This window comes from Fringilla coelebs (genome assembly GCF_963513975.1).
Source record: "Fringilla coelebs genome assembly, chromosome: 6".
NCBI lineage: Eukaryota > Metazoa > Chordata > Aves > Passeriformes > Fringillidae > Fringilla > Fringilla coelebs.
This window is the reverse complement of record NC_140034.1, coordinates 40,268,323-40,283,331: the sequence shown is the minus strand read 5'-3', so window position 1 is coordinate 40,283,331 and position 15,009 is coordinate 40,268,323. Positions and strand designations below refer to the sequence as shown.

At 43.7% G+C, this 15,009-nt stretch overlaps 1 protein-coding gene across 1 annotated transcript; it reads right to left on the bottom strand.

Moving 5' to 3' along the window:
• Positions 1-14,716, bottom strand: SYT13 (synaptotagmin 13; the record flags this gene model as incomplete). The annotated part of the gene is made up of 6 exons (XM_084208086.1): positions 1-305; positions 1,024-1,153; positions 5,090-5,403; positions 7,322-7,456; positions 9,308-9,530; positions 14,534-14,716. The coding sequence occupies 6 exons, from the start codon at positions 14,714-14,716 to the stop codon at positions 1-3; spliced, it is 1,290 nt and encodes a 429-aa protein (XP_084064212.1).
• Positions 14,717-15,009: the final 293 nt, after the last annotated feature.

Below are 15,009 nucleotides of genomic sequence, written 5' to 3'. Positions count from 1 at the left end.
CTACATGTGGAGCTGGTGCCACATGGCTATCTGTTTCCTGGGGTTCCTCAGCATTTCTTCCCAGTGGCTCCTCTCTGTGCCTGTGGCGTGTAAGCCCAGACTGCACTTGCCGAGCACATGGCTCTGGCCAGCTCCATCCTGGCTCAGCATTTCCAGCTCCACGCTGGAGGCACGCAGGAGCTCATGAGGCACCTCAAACATGATCATCTCATTCCACACAGGGTTGATCTTGTGCTTTGCACGTTTGGTCTGCTTCTTCTTCAGCTTCAGTGACTGATGCCTCAGTGTCACCTTGACAGAAACATCTGTGTAAGGAGGGGAGAGAGACACCATGTTAATGAACTTGCAACAAATAGACTAGACTGGACTAGAATAGGCTGATCCCATCAGGATCATGGAGTTCAACTCCTGGCCCTGCACAGGACACCCCAAAAATCATACCATGTGCTCAGGAGTGTTGTCCAAATGCTTTTTGAACTCAATCAGGCTGGTGCTGTGACCAGCCTAAGTCTCCCTTGACTCAGCCTCACACTGTGTCCTCAGGTCTTGTCCCTGTCCACGAGAGAGGAGATCAGTGCCTGCCCTTTCGCTTCCCTTGTTAGGATGTTGAAGACAATGAAGAGAGGCTCCCCTCCCTCTTCTCCAGGCTGAACAGAGCAAGTGACCTCAGCCACTCTTCATAAGGCTTCCACTCCAGGCCCTTCACCATCCTTATGGCCCTCCTTTGGACGCTCTCTAATATCTAATATCTCAATATTTTTTATATTGTGATGCCTGAATCTGCCCCCAAAAATCAAAAAAATGCTAGAGAATTTACACTGGTGACAACAAACTGAGACAGCACAATAGAAATAGTGGTCAGGGGGCATTTGATTTTCACTTTTAAGAAATTATTCAGATCTTTTTGGCTTTCTAAGCCAGACTTTTTTTTTTTCCCCTGCCAGACTTCACCCTTCCCACTTTCTTTCTAGATTTACATAATAGCAGAAACAGCAGTATCTGTTTCCTTGCTGTAACACTCACCACTTCCGAGTAGATCTTTCAGCTGCTTGGAATGGAGGTTTTTAGCCTTAATAATCACCACCAGCAGGCGATTAGCTGCTGGCAGGTAGCTAATAGAGAGCAGAACCTCCCCATGGCCCGTGGATGGCTCCTGGAAACAGAGACACAGAAAGGGTTAATTTTTTATATAATCTTGGCCAGAACATTAGGAAAACAAGAGTGGAAGACTGATGGGTAGAAGGTCATGAACCAACCAAATTGTCTCTCTGTACAGGAGATCTTTCCAGTTATGCTGGATGAGAATAAACCTGGCAAAGATGCCTGAGGCTCATAAGGCTCCCATAATGTGAGTTACTGAATCCTTATGGCACTGGAAAGTAACTGCGCCCTGACATCAACTTTTAGTGCAATATTTAATCAGAAGAAGATCTGGGGCTGACATACAATGCAAATAGTCAGAAATTCCTATTTTGAGAGACTACCTAACTGCCATGTGTTTATGTCCACTACCCCCTTTACTGCTTTTCACAATTCACTTTTGGTTTCAGGTGCTTCATTTCTCAGAAGGCTCTGACTGGACTCAGCCTCCAGCCTGCATTGCCCAACAGGAGTGTAGGGCTCCTTGGGAGAGCAGAGATGGTGTTGAGGCTGAGTCTGACTTGGAGCTGGACTACACCTTCCCTCATGCCCTTTTTGGTATGAGAAAAAACCTAGCCGAGCTGAAATCCTCCACAAGCTGGGCACAGTACATTAGTCTTCCTTCTCACCTGTCTTCCATAAGGACTGTGAGCAGCTCTCCCTGCTTCCCCTGTGGGAAACTCCCTTTCCCTTTCCCTTTCCCTTTCCCTTTCCCTTTCCCTTTCCCTTTCCCTTTCCCTTTCCCTTTCCCTTTCCCTTTCCCTTTCCCTTTCCCTTTCCCTTTCCCTTTCCCCTTACTTCCATTTGCCCTGGACAAGCAGCCCTTGGGGGGAAAGCCTAGGGACACAGTCACACCACTGCTGCTCTCCTGTAAGAGAGTAATGCCATTTCCTTCTCGGAGTCAGCAGGGAAGGAGAGAAATCCCACACCATTGTGTGCAGAGCTGACAGCCCATGGCAAGGAACAAAAAGGGAGTAGTTATTCTCTCAGTGAGTGGGAGCTTGTGACAGAAATCTGGTTTAGTGCGAGGTTAATGACCCAGAAGAGTCCCAGAAAGCCAATGCCAATTCAACAGACTCATTCTGGGCTCCTTAGCGTGTTCTACATCCTGAAGGATAGACAGCCCTACTCTCCAGGCTATTTCTGTGCTCTGCAGTGTCGCTACTAAGTGAGCCATAAATATTCCAAATTAAGTTTTCAACCAGTTTCTCAAAACAGGCAAGGACAGGCCCCTGTGTGCTCTCCATGAGCTGATTGACTCTCCAGAAAACATGGCTGTCATCACTGTCTGGTTCAAATGACTAATTTGTCCTGCACAAATCAGGTGGAAGGGCATTAGCAAGGAAGCCTGAAATTCAATCCCAAGTCAGCCCAAGTAAATATTTTTTTCATGCACTCAGGTAGCAATGAAGGGCTTGTATGCATTTCACTTATATGAATCCTGTCTTAAATTGAAGTGGACCTTAGAAAAGCTCACACACAAAAAGAGGCAGTTTCAAATGCCTGTATGCCCACTGCAAAAGAATTGTACACTCAGGGACAAACCCAAACACTGCCTCAATGCAAACCCAGTGTTTAGGCTTGTCATAAGCTTCTTTTGTTTATTTACCCCACTGCATCTCAGCAGGTCCCATTCTATAGCTCTTGGCTAGAATTTGGTTCCTGTAGCTGCAGGCACAGAGAGATGCAGTGGAGATTGGGAGGGGTGGGGCTCTGTAGACGTGCACACACGCACAAACACGCACATTGTACTCGGATTACATCTTGTACTTATGATTTTCTAGCTCCTAGTGTGCTGATCAAGGTTTTTGGCCAGCCTGTATCCACATGAAAACAAAATCTGCAATGGTTGGTCTCTCCTGGAGTTTTACTTGAACCAACCACACCAGAAGTACTTTTCCTTCCCTTTCTGGGCTTTGTTCTCTTTGTTTCTTTTTTTCTATTAAATCCATACCCTACATTTTGTGCTGAAATCCTGCAAATTCGTACAACCATCAGAGCTTCAGTCTTTCTTTCTATGCAAAATTAATAAAAAGCAACAAGGGGTCATCAATGATTTACGTGCAGGACACCACGAAATCACAAAAGGGAAGTTGCTATGCAAGGACACGCTATCATCAAGCCCCTATCATTACTGTCATTAACAAAGCAGTGGGAGGGAAGGAAGACAAGATAAGGATATCAGTCTGCATTATCTACGCTTTGCATTGCTCTCAGGACTCAATGAATTCCTGAATGCTAATTGCATTACCTGGTTAGCTGTAAGCTCCACTCTGGGCTCCTTCCCTTGTGTGTGGGGGAATTACTGGGAAGGTAAGAACAAAATTTCTGCCCTTCCTGGCATTTCAAGGAAATGTCACACCTTTCACAAAGCTCAGTAATTTCGTTCCTGGATGAATGTGGTCAAAAATAGCTCCTCTTTTTGGATCAGCTCTTCCTCACTCCCTCCCTCTCTGGTTCTCAATGAATGATTCAGGATCTGTATACATAAGCTATCTGTGCAATGGTTGGCTCTCTCGGGTCCCAGATGACGCAAATTCAGCTTTCACTGCACATCCTCAGCTCAAACTGGGGCACTGTTCAGCAGTACTGCTGGTGTTAACCTTGTGCTGTCAGCCTGGAGAAGAAATGAATTCTGTCCTGTTTCTGTGTGTGGTTGTGAAGCTGGACCAAGGCAGAATTCCCTGTATATCAGGACTCCATCAGGTGCACTGGAGTAACAACTTATCATTGCTGTGAACACGCTGTTCCTTGTGTATTGCTAAAAAAGCAGATGCTTCAGGATGGGTGGAGAGGGGGAGGGTTACAGCTATTAGACAAATACTGATTCTCATGCTTGAAGTTTATTAAACTCATTCAGACCACCCGTTTGTTTCTGCTGCCTGTGTCTCTGACAGATGCTCTTTTAGTGGACAGTCCTGTTAGTATTCAAGTGGTTATCAGATAAATCAGCCCACTTGGAAATCAGAAATGCTAACTCTGTACTCTGTGTCTGTGGCCAGCTCAGTGGAGAGCCCTTACCCCTGATGGTGACAGGCAATAATTTGTTTCTTTGTGCTTAGTGATGGTGCTGGTGTTGTTTTGCATTGCTCAGCTGTACCACAGCAGACTACAAGAGGTACCACTTGTTGTGATGAGCAGGCAGCAGCAGTAGCAGCATCCTGCTGCCATGTTAAGTGAATTGCTGCTGCTAGAAGAGCAACCTAGCTCATGGCAGGGAAAAGGTTCCTGAGTAAATGTGCAAGACATTAGTGCACATGAAGCATCCCCTGCACCCGCTTCAAGAACTGTTGGAATTCTTCCCGTCATTTTTCCTGTCTGTGCAACTGGCAAAATGTGGATGAGGAAAGAAAGGAGGGTTTTGATGTTTAAGGAAACCAACACAATGCAATGAATGATAGTTTGATATCTCCCAGAACAAATAGCACTGGATTGATTCTGGTAAGTTTAAGTGCCCTTCAGCCCAGCATTCCAGTCTCAACAATGTATTTCACTCCTAGATTAAGGCTCCCTGGGGTGCCACCGTGTGCCCTACCACACTCAGCTTTGCAGAGTCCCTCCATTGGGCTCTGCAGGCACTCTCTGATACTTCACCTCTTCCACTCTCATCCTGTATATCAATAATTCTCAGAAGCTCACACACCTTTTTCTAGACATAGCATTGAATTACAGATGCCAGTGTCAGATTGCCATGTACTTGGGGAGGAGTTGAGGGGGTTGTGACACATGAACAGCTAGGAGCATTAGACAGAAGGGCTTCTGACATGACAAGCTACAGACCAGCACAGAGCTGTGCTGAGTGATCTCTGCAGTCACACATCACCCTCTAAACCTGCTCCAAACAAATAAAGCCACCCACCCGCATGCAGCTTTCTAGGAAAAGGGTTTTTCTTGTCCAAACTCTTAATCATTAGGGTTTCTGAACTACCGACACAGATGGAGTCCATACCTTCTCTGGGCTCTTTAGCCTTTCCCACTGGGCCTTCCCAAAGGATTCCTCCATTTCAGCAAGGTTCAGTTTCAGTTCCCCCACAATGCTGTGCCTGGAGAACTTGTCACAGTTCCTCAGGGTGAGAGTCAGTGTTCCTCCTGGCATCTCTTCCTCTGTTAATGGGAATTGCAGCACCTCCTCCCAAAGGGTGTGAAGTACCTTCTTCTTCAGCTCTGTCTGGGCCTCAGCAATGCCAGACTTGCTCTCCAGTGTGCCCAGTATGTAGCAATGGCAGCCAGTGTCTTGGTCCCCACTCATTCCATCATGCATAGCTGGAAAAGATGGATAGTAAGGACCTCTCACAAAAGATAGCCCTGAAATATCTGTGGCTAAATTGCTTGTTTCATGACAGCCATAAAATAAAACAGCTGCATAGACATTTGTGGTGGTGTTCATAGGGGTCCCAGGATGAGAGAAGAGACAAGAATGTTGACTCCATGTTTAGAAGACTTGATTTATTATTTTATGATATATATTATATTAAAACTATACTAAAAGAACAGAAGAAAGGATTTTATCAGAAGGCTTGCAAGGAAGGAGAGAATGGAATGATAATAAAATCTTGTGACTGACCACACAGTCCAAAACAGCTGGACTGTGATTGGCCATTAATTAGAAACAACCACATGAGACCAATCACAGATCCACCTGTTGCATTCCACAGCAGCAGATAATTATTGTTTATCTTTTCCTCTGAGGTTTCTCAGGAGAAAAAATCCTAAGGAAAGGATTTTTCATCAAACATGTCTGTGACAGACATTGGCCCCTATTCCTGCCTGTGTGGGAGCAGATTAAGCTGTTAGCCCATGCTATGGTGATTTCCTCAGGCTGCACAATGTCCCAGTCCTAGTGCCACTGCAGAAGGATGCTGCCAGTGTTTGGGAAAGCAACAGCTAAGTTCAAGGAAACACATTATGTTGAAAGATGCAGAACAGCACTGAAACGAGGCAGCATGAAACAGAGGTTGGCAGTACTCATTTACTTTTACCTTGGCACTCAGAAAAAGCTTCTTACAATGACTTCAAAAGCAGGAAGGTCAGTCACAGACATCAGAGATGGGATAGAGCTTCCCTTGGCACACATCCATCCCTCCAGGCCAATGTCTAAGGGTTATTGCATTCTGCTGGTCCAACCTCTAGTAAATTAATCCATCAGAAGCCACCCCACAGCCCAAAAGACCTGCCTCAAGAAACATTAATCCCTAATTTTATATCCCTTTTATGTTGAAAAGTCTAGAGTGAGAATGGCATTTCACACTCCTCTACAGTTGCGGCAACAGAGCTGCACTGCCTTCTCCAGCAGCAAGGGGAACACTCCCTCCTCCAAGGGGTCACTGAATATCACAGCTTTGAGGGAAAAACTGTTGTCCTTGCTGCAAACAGTCCAAGGACAGCTGCTCCTGAACTGCCAGGAGCCCTGTGGGTCACAGGGCTCTCCTGGCTTCTCTGGGGAGCAGCACTGGCGAGCAGACCTTGGTCTTGTGCACAGGAGTGCCAGGGGGGCAGCCAGCCAGTGTGGGTGTCCATCCTGAAGGGAAATTGTGGGCTTGCTGCTGTCAGGAGACCTGCAGCAGTGGCTGCCATTCAGCACCCTTTTAATTCTCGCCTCAGAGGGCGTGATTTGATTAGGTTTCCACAGAGATCTACACTGTGCATGAATTATTCAGTCAGCTTATTTTACTTTCCCAGAGGAACTGATGATGCTCCAGCCCCGAGTGGAGAAGCTGTTGCCATTGTCAGAGAGTGACACAGAGCCTGTCTGCTGGGCCAGGCGCTGCCAGAGGGACTTAAAATAAATCTGGTATCTCCAGCTCAGGCTTTGACTTGACTTGAGAAAAGGGTAGTAGGGAGTGGATCAGGATGAAGAATGAAAGGTATAGAGAGGAAGGAGATAATAATCCGATTCCTCTTGCCTCCAAAGGAAAAAATGAAGAGGTTGCTTTTTACCATGTTTGGACTGGAGGAGCCCATCCTGGTTCCTGACAAAGCTGTGCAAACAACTGTTCCCAATCTAACCCTCTCTTCAAGCAGTGGCCTTGTCAGGTATTCCTATTCTGCAAGCCCAGCACCAGTGGAACCTCCAGTGGTCCTGAGGGCACCTGTTGCCCTTAAGAGAGGAGGGGAAGTGTCTGTCAGTGTAATCACCACGTGTGCTCCCCACGCTGCTGAGGCCGGGGCCGTGTGCCCTTACCTTGCAGGAGGGCGACGCGCAGCTGGGCGCGCTGCGGCTCGTAGAGCAGGGAGTAGTGCAGCTCGGGGGGCTGCTGCCCGCCGCCCGCCCGCTCGGGCCGCAGGGGCTCCGTCACACACACGTCCTTGACCACACCTGGAACTGAAATAACCCCTTTAGCAAGCAGCTCTTCCCTTACCAAGACAACAAATCCACTTTCTCTTGGCTTTGCTTTTCAAAATGTCTCATTCTTTCTTCACTTTGTATGCAGAACTATATTTTCCTTCTTCGTCCGTCATCATACATACTTTTCGTTCTGTTTACTTGCACTTTCAGCTCTTTCTGCAGCATTTGGACAAGACTTCTGCTCTCCACCACCTTGTGCTCTGTGATGGTTCACACACTTGCACTTTTACCTTGTGACTAGCCCAAGGTGTCAGAACAACACTCATTACTCGTTATATTGTTTTATATTCATTTAACTGGCATTATTAAATTAAATCTTATGTTCTCTGCAATGAGAATGCGAGTCTGCTCTTGAACTGCTGTGCAACTTTGCATTAGATCAGACCTCTCTAAACATTTTGCTTTGTTTTTCTTTTTGATTTTAACATTGAAGTCTATAAAAGACATCCATTTCCATAGCACCTGACCAGGTTGAAGGCAATGAACTTTGGAATCCATAAGGCAGTTTCTCCATGCATAATTTTGGAGCTGAGTATGTATTTCATACTGAAATAAAGCAAGCTGCAAGACTAAAAGAAAAGCCAGAGATTTTTGTCATCCAAAAACTGTTATCTGCAAGGTCAGTCCTGATTCACACAGAAAACAATAGTGGGACCAGCACACTTCCTCCTAAAAATCTCAGCCACAGTTCAGACCAGTTCATTGTGGCATCAAAAGGAGAATGCAACAATTTGTGCTTAATTTTAGCAGCACTTGAGCTATATAATTAGGCAGAGCAGGAAGGAAACTTGCTTGTGCCATTAGCAGTGCAGAGAGGCTCTTACACCACCACTTACATAAAGCTTTAGCCTAAATGCAGCCATCATCTTTCATCTTTTCCACCCTCATAATCTTTTCCCTGACACCTAAGGATGTGGCTCAGACAGTCTCTTCCTCCAATGCATCTGCTTCCCATGAGCACTTTTCTGTACTCAAAAGCTCATGTTGGAGGGGTGAAAGTAGCAATTGTTTTTCCAAAAGGGCAAAAATATAATCTCAAAAAATTAAAAATAACTAAAAAGAATGCTCAGTAAAAATAGCAGCAGATGGCATTGTCTCTCTGGCAAATCTTCAGGAAGGTTTTATTAAAGTGGTAACCATAAGAGTAAATTATCCTGTTAAAATATGGCTATGAAGTTAAAAATCAGTATGGAAGAAACCCAGACATGTTGCCAGATGCATATAATTAAGATTGCATTTTCCCTCAGACTCTAGAAATCTTATGTTTCAGGATTTGGAGTGTTACCCTTTGGGCTGGCTGGGAAACAGGAATTGTGTTTGGCAAAAACCTTTGAGGTGTCAGCCTTCAGTTTCACTGCACATTACAATAAGCCAAGAACATCTTACCAAACCATGGCAGTAAAGGAGGAGAGAAAATTAGAAGCTTTGAGCTCCACTGTCCCTGACAAGGACAGTAGTTGGACAGCTAGCATTTGAGCTGGAGGAGATAACTCTGCCAAATTTTGGCCAGATATTTCACACATACTCTGGCTACTGCTCTCAGCACAACTACACTAAATGTGCTTTTCTTTTTAGGTTAAAAAAAAAATTGCAACAAGATATAGCTACAGCTTTGTTATCAGAATGTTCTTATGAGCTCCATGACTACCTTCTACTAAACAAATGCATTGAAAGCAAAACTCAGAGTGCTCATGATAAGAATGCGAAAACCATCCAATAAATTCCACATGTATTTATCTGAAAACAATCACGTTATGCTTAGAAGTATTACAAATCCACACCCATTAAAGCAATTGTAGTTTGAAGACCAAAAGCTCCTACCGTTTTGAGGGAGAACAAACAGCTCTTCATTGACTTGTATCTTCATCCTGTTCTCTTCCAAAGCAGTATGTTTTCCAGGAGCTGGTTCTTCTGTTGTCTTCAGAGAGTACTGCGTGTAGTTAACAATTTCTGGTGAAGTTACTTCTGGTTTGGGGCCATAAATGTTGGGAAACTTCAGGAGTGCTCGAGGTTGGACTGGCTCTGCAGTTTTCTTAATGTTGAACTGAAAATTAAAACTTTGTTTATTACTTTGCACAAATTAAATTAGCTCCTCCAATTCTCTTAACATTCGATAAGCTGAGAAAGCTGAGACAGGAAAAAAGCAGGGCCGCTGGTCAGTCCTACCATAATTTTTTTCTTGGCTTGTAGAAACCACTGCCTCTATGTCTGGAGACTTTCTTGCCAACACTGACACCTTGTACTTGGTGGGTTTCTTTTCAGATCTATTCCTCTACAGATGTTTGATTACTATAAGAAAAAGACATCTTATAATTTGATTTTTCCTCTGTTCTGGTACCAGTTAATATTTTCATTAAGTTAATCCTTTCATTTTAGTAAAGAAATTACCCACAAAGTTAATTTTGCCTTGATTAAGATATGGCAATTTTTACTTTGATGTTTGAAGTCAAATCCAAGAGCAAGAGGCTACAGACATCTCACAGAATCCAGAATATTTTATGTGAGTATATAGTAAGCATTAAGAGTGCAAAGACATAAATCAATCGTGGAGCAAGTATGGCCATGATGCGATAAGACTAAGGAGAGCTGGTTGAACAAATGAGCTCTGGACTGGCAAATCAAGAGTAGTTGATTTAGTGGTCATCTCAGCCTCATGGTTCTGTGGACCAGAGCTCCATCTGACCATCAGACACACATTTCCCCTTTATTGTACCAGGACTGAAATATGGATTTATGTCTGATTTTGTTCTTAACACTTCAATTCCCTGCTGAATCATGAACATGGGATGAGCAGAAGAGCCTGCAAGATGCTTGGGTAGTCCAAGCAATAAAAGGCATTACTGTTCTCCCAAAACAAACAAAAAAAAAAATTAGTGGAATAGAACAGTTCTCTTCTGGTTATGTCCCAAAAAAGGATCCCGCCTTCTTACAATTGAAATCGTTCATGACTCATTTATGTTTGGATTCATTGATGGGGAAGAACAAAAGCTGACTAGCAAATGACCCCAACCCTTGTACCAGATTTTATTAATGTTTCCAAAACATGGAAGACAAAAACCACAAGTAAAATAGCCATTTTGGTTAATTATTGTGCAATGGGATTATTTCCAACCTACTGCCTGCTAACCTATTTTTGGTCAAGATTGAGGGCAAGACAGAAAAGGTTCATAACTGTAATTAAAGTTTTTAATTAGTCTCATTGTTTCTTATTAATAATGAATGTAGATGGTGCCCTGAATCTCTTGTCTGTGTTGGGATTTCCTGGTCCCAGCTTGTATGTGCAGAGGAAGCACACCTACCTCTCAAGAAACAGAGCTGAAGAAAGAGGGCTGTCTTGGATGTTAGCCTAGTCAAATTCTGCTTGTGGAGATCCTTGTTGCATACACTTGGCAGTGGTAGGGAACTAATTGGGTCAGTGACTCCATCTTCTCAAGGCAGCTAGTGCACCAGTGTTTAGGAAGTCTACTGTGCAACATAGCACCTTGTCTTGTCTAATTTTAAGGGCTTTGAAAGAGAAATGGGCTGAGACAGAAAGACGTCATTGTGTGCCATCCTCACCTGGCATTCAGTTGAGTTTAGATATTATGTAAATTACATGGTGTGGGGCTGTAAGTGAGAACCCTCTTATAGAGATGTGAGCCTCATCAGTTCTAAAATACCTAGGAAATGTGAAGTTACTCATCCAAACTTTAAATGCAGTTTTCCACTCTTCTAAAATTAAAGCAAACCAAACAAGCAGAATACATGAGGAATCACTGACAGCAGCTAGAAAAGGCAGGTTGTTTTTGTTGTGCAGAGGCATTACATCCAGCACACACACAGTGGTGGTCAGCCTCTGCTGTCCTCTCTCCTCGAGCTGCTGTCCTGCTACTCACTGGCCACACACTGGAGCCTCCTGCCTGTATTGCTCTGTGCTGCCAGCACACAAAGCACTTCCAGATCCTTTGGGATATAAAAAACACCACACAGATTTGAGGTATTGTTAGTACAGTCTTTTCTTCCTCTTGCTAAATACCTTGCCAGGTAAATCCGTCATCACACAGCATCTAAGAACTCCATTGGGTATAAATATTCCTCTTGTCTGTCTGCTCTGCAGAATTAGAGACGAGAGACATATGCAAGCACAGTGGGACTAGCCAACCCCCTCTTCCAACTGCATCTGCCTCTGTTTATTATGTTGCTGCCAGCTCTTTTCCCAAGTGCTGTGTGCTAATCCAGTTACATAGCAGTGCCCCATGGAAGTTTCCTTTGCAACTCAGAAGTCTTAAATAAAGACATGAGCAGAAGAGTTCAGAGAGTTCTGCAAAAATGCATGAAAGCAAGTAAACAAAAAGGAGCAAGGAGGCTGCAAATGATCCTTCTGTATCCCTGCCCAGTGTCACTCAAAGCACCAGACTTTTGCCATTGTTGGATGTGTTTAAGAATCTTCATTCTGCAGGCTTTGCTGAGACTTTGTAAATCTACATCAGTTTCTCATTGTTTTGCAGATGTATGTTTTGTGTTTGAACTTCTCTTCCTCATATATGCAGGGCATGTCCATGGGGAGCCTCTGTCTATGGCAAATACAAGCATCACTGTCATGGGAGACATGCCAAGTGAATACAATGCAGACTTGCTACATCTTTCTTTTGTCATCTGTGTTTATCAGAATCAGTGGCCCTGACAGGTTTCAATAATTAAATGTGTCCAACACTGACTAGGACATAGTGTGTACTAATGTAGTCAGAAAAAAAAGTCCCGACAGAACAATTTATAAACATAGAGATAATAAAATTTCACAAGCTCAGAGCTCAAATTGAGATTCATTTCTTGAAGGTATAGAGACTGATTCTGATTCTGTGACAGCATAGGAGAATTCATGTTCCTGGCAAGAAAATTATTTTAATTGGAAAGGATTGCTAAACATATGGAATATGCAAACTAAGAACATTTTGCACTTTCTGTGACAGAATGTTCACTCGGCTGCTATAATATTCCAGATTTCTTTAAAAAAAACCCATAAAGCCAGTAACATTGGAAATAATACTTCAAATTAAAAAGTCTACAATGCTCAAAGAATGCATTTAGGGCAGATTGAATAATTTTATCCCCTGTTGGTCAAATACTGGATTAAGTCATAGCAAAACATTTGAATGTAGACATATTTTGAGGACCATAACTGAATAGCTGCTGAGTACTGGAGGCTTAACTGAACAATATGGAGACATAGTGCTTATTTCAGTCCTGCAAACAGGATAGCACCCCCGTGGACAAGATCCAGGATGAATTAACACTTTCCCAAGATGTTTCCCAAAAGCTGTACAAAAGAAAAAAAGTGCAATTTGAGAATGGAGTTAAATGAAGGATTTGAGATGTTTCTGGGCTTGGAGATTACAACATCAAACTCTCATAGAAAGAGCCTGATGGTAAAGTTGTCTGTGGGTTGTGTTGCTGCAGACAACAGCTAGAAAAATTGCTTTGGAAAGTGATGTGGCTGTCAAAGTTACACATTTTTCATTCACGTTAACAGTAAACTTGGAAAAATCTCTGCATCATTGTACATTCTTATATACAGGTGTTAGCAAATCCCCTGTATGGGGTAGAAAAGACAAAGAAAGGAGCATGAGAGGGACATGACCAAGCTATCAAACAGAATAGCAGATGAAATTCAACCTAGGAAAATGCAAACAGGTACTAGGAGTTATTCACGATGCTCATAGAGGGAGGCTCAGAATTAGCAGCAATCTCTTGAGAAGTCCTAAACTCCACACAGAAGTTAATCCAATCCTCCCACAGCTCTCCTCCCCCCTCCTGCAACCACAAAGTTTGCTAATGCCATTCTCTGTCCCTGCACCAGTCCTTACAATACTGTTTGTAGATTTGGTTGTCTTTCCTCAGCATAAACTGCAACAAGAACGGGAGGATGCCAAGGTTCTTTTCTGCTAACAGGGTAAGAGTGGAAGCCAAAGAGAGGCTGAATATTTAATTACAAACATTACAGAGGAGTTCAATTAGGACTCCAGCTACACTCTTTAAGAATCCAAAAATAATAGTCAGCTCAAATAATTAAAAGGCAAACAAAGACTGTTATACAATGGAGCACAGGCCTTTGTAATGGGCTACGATGGCATAACACTTGGTTAAATGGCTAAGTGAAAGTGAAAAGGACACAAGCACAAACAAATATAAGGAGCAACAGCCAACAGGTAATACTTTCAGAGACTGACCAGTCTATAGCTTATTCTAAAGAGCACATTCAACTGAGGAAATCATCAAACACTTCCCTTTGAAGAAGAGATTCCCATTAATAAGTATATTAGAAGCATTCTGTAATTCCCCTAGCTCCCTCTTGCACTGGGCTCAGGAGTAAATCAGGCTGTTTGGATTCTAACAAAAATGAAAGAGCACACAGGGATGCCTGACACTATCCATACTCCACATTGTTTTTACAATAAATGAAAAAGAAATTCACAGTGTGATGAGATTGTCCAGTCATCACAATTTAGATTCTCACTTGCTTTTTATTATGATTTCAATGCCTTGTTTTATCTTCACACATAATTAATCCCCTCAGTTAGAAGGGCAGAAGGAGGAGGAGGGAAGGTTTTCAGGAGGAACCAGCTGTTGACAGGGAACTATCCTGCAGGAACTATGAGATATTGTGAATAGGATTAAATAGCTGCTATACAAGATCTCAGCAGGAGCCATCTCCTCGTCACAATGCTGCGTGCCACCTGGTACAGTCCAGTCTTCTCTTGGAAATTATTTCTCTTTTGATCTATCTTAACAACTAAGCAGCATTTCCAGCCCTCATTCCCTGTTTCTGCCATTATCAGCTTTCTCCCTGGCTCCGTGGCAGCTGTCTCCTGCTCCGGTATTTCTGTGGTACCCAGCTCTCTCTGTTTTTCCCTCTCTCCTCCTCCCACTGGCATGTTGTTATATCCCAAACACAGTAAGCAGATAAACAGGCAGCATAAATCACATGCTCAGTAGCCTAACAGGGAAGTTGCACTCCCACCCTCTGCCTTTAAAGAAAAATCACAGAGTAAATTAGAGACTGTGTCTTACTTGCTGGACTGGCTGAAGCACACTGGGCTTAGCATTTTCCGTCTCGTCCTCTTGGTCCTTTTCTGAGAGTCCTTTCCCAGGTTGCTTGCATTTGCAGAAGCAGGTGAGGCCGCAGAGGGCAAGGATGCTAGTTGCAGTCCCTAAGGTAGCCCCCAGGGCTATAACTGGAGCAGACAAAACCATTGTCCTGTGCTGCACAAGAACAGAAAGCACAGAGACCCTGTGGCTCTTTCTACTCCCTGGGAGAGCGGCTCTCCCAATCCACTCCGAATTCTAGCCTGGCTTCATTCTCCTTGGAAGTCTGAAAGCAATTCTCTTTGCAGCAAAGGGACCAATCTAGACACACAGATAAATCATCCCACCTTTGCTAGGCAACAAGACTACCTTCCTATCCTGCTGATGGAGTTGCTGCTCCAGGTCAGGGAGAGGAAATAGTATTTGTTGTGCCTGCAATCTCCATATAGCTGCAAACAGGC